The 2,206-nt window shown below is 29.6% G+C and overlaps 1 protein-coding gene across 1 annotated transcript in view; it reads left to right on the top strand.

The window, feature by feature from the left end:
• Nucleotides 1-635, top strand: part of LOC116849891 — a 4,313-nt gene extending 3,678 nt beyond the window's left edge. Inside the window, 1 exon segment of the mRNA XM_032827518.1 lies at nt 240-635. Coding sequence (XP_032683409.1) covers nt 240-635 — 396 coding nt within the window.
• The last annotated feature ends 1,571 nt before the right edge of the window (nt 636-2,206 follow it).

The raw sequence follows: 2,206 nt of genomic DNA, 5'->3' as shown, positions 1-2,206 counted from the left end.
ATTTTTAAATATTTTTGGAAAAAAAAATACGTATGGACAGTCCAAAACATATATAAATAAATGTTTAAGTTTGAAAAATATAGAAAAATTCTTTCTCCTACAAAAAAATTCTTGAAAATAGCTTATTTTTCCTCGTTCTAATTGGATTTCCCCCCTTAATAGAAAAAGAAAATTATGGAACGGTCAATAATCGTGAAATTAAATGTTCTGTTCGCGTATCTATGCCGTTTAATAACAAGAATAATAGTGATACTTCATATTGTCATTATCGTAAGATTCAGTTTAACGGAATATCATTAGCTCTGCATGCACATGATAATTGTTGCATTTTACATAATGGATTAGTTTGTATAGTAGTCGACATTATCGTTCATAACACTTCATACCGTTTGGAAGTAAAAAGATTTTTACAGATAGAGGACTTTTATAATATTGGCATTTCATCTTCGGTTCTCGGAATATATAAATGTTCTACTTTATCCAACGATACTTTCTTTATTAACTTGGAAGAAGTGCAAGTGAAATGTTACAGAATAACATACAGCCATTTGTCATGTATGGACAGTAGCGATAGCGAAGATGATGAATCGGCAACAGAGCAGTACATTATCGCAGCAATAGCACATGTGGAATAGTCAGAAGATGAAGATTTATGTATTTTATTATATTTCTAAGATTATTTCTGTGAGTATCTTTAGTTTACCCTATTCTGTATATTTTATGTCTCGCGCTTTTATCCTTTCCTCTCTTGTATTTTACTTTCTTTTTTATTTAACTTATTAATATGAAGAAATTCCAAATATGCAAAAATATTTGTTCCATCACTTTTGACACTGAAAATTTATGGTGCACATAATACCAAATATAAATTGTCAAAATTATCAGTCAATATATTAACGCACTTAGAAAAAAATTTATACAGCTGTTTGTCTTTCATTGCTATTCTAAATTTTAGAAAAAATTGTTGTGTACCATTTTTGTTCTTAATAGCAAATGTTATCGCTATTATACACATAGAATAGGAGCTATTATACACGTAGAATATAATAGAAGTCAGAGAGATAACAATAACAAAAATGTATAAGTTTTGCAAGACATGGCTTGCTGCGATATTTCTTTTTACCATTTATTTATAACCTCGCGTTTTTTTTTACTTGTTTTTATAGTTTGTTTAATCAACTTCTTTCTCATCCCCGCTGCAATAATCGTTATTAAAATATGCACAAGTTTTTCCTTTCATATTTGTATTTCAGTTATAATTCTGTTTGAAACAGACAGTGATCTAAATATATTCTCTACTGCACAATATTTATTTTACAATAGCTTACATCTTCCAGCAATTTCAATATGTTTTTACAAGATTTCCAAATTGTGCTGTATTCTTACACTGTATGCGACGATTGAAATGTGTGATGGATAAGTCATTTATATATATGTAATGTACTTAATCCAAATGATCCAAACCTTATATCCAATACCTCCTACATTCGTCCCCATGCCGACACAAATGACGATCTCAGGAATGTCCGAAAACGCTCCTAGCACGTCCTCCTCATCACACTACAACATACTCCCATACACTTATGACAAACATGTAGAAACGCGCAGAACATATTACATAAATAATTAACGTTTTGTTATAGGAAAATGAGTGACCCGCGCAGCAGGACAAAATATCAAAGGCCCCTTTACGAAAAAATATTATAAAAAAACTATAGAGAACGAGTAACGTCAATAGTTAAAACAGTAGTATTTTCGTCGATTAACGAAAATACTACTGTTTTAACTATTGACAACTTATATTAAAACTATAAAATTTACGAATAGGTTTTCTATAATTTTCTAATAGTGTTGTAATAAGTATACAATAATATTCCGATATTTTTAAATAGTGCTTCAATAGTTTTCCTATATTGTTCTCAGTTTTTTCTTATAGTTTTTTTCCGTAAGGACCGCGAGTTTTGGACTGACGAACCACGTAATCCCTCGGCAGCAGAGGACAGCGACGAATAAATAATATGATGTTTGTTTCTTTTTCCTTACGTGAGTACTTTATTGCATTTTATTGCATTTTATAAATTATTTAGTGAAATAGTGCAATTACTTTTAATTGTTTACATATTTATTTCTTGCTCACTTCAACTTAATTATTATTTACTTTTATCTAATATTTACGATTGTATTCCAAATAGAGCAGGAGTTATGG

Source organism: Odontomachus brunneus, unplaced genomic scaffold (genome assembly GCF_010583005.1).
Source record: "Odontomachus brunneus isolate Ranch 3 - 2012 unplaced genomic scaffold, Obru_v1 Obru_scaffold_127, whole genome shotgun sequence".
Lineage (NCBI taxonomy): Eukaryota > Metazoa > Arthropoda > Insecta > Hymenoptera > Formicidae > Odontomachus > Odontomachus brunneus.
This window is presented reverse-complemented; position numbering and strand designations above follow the sequence as displayed.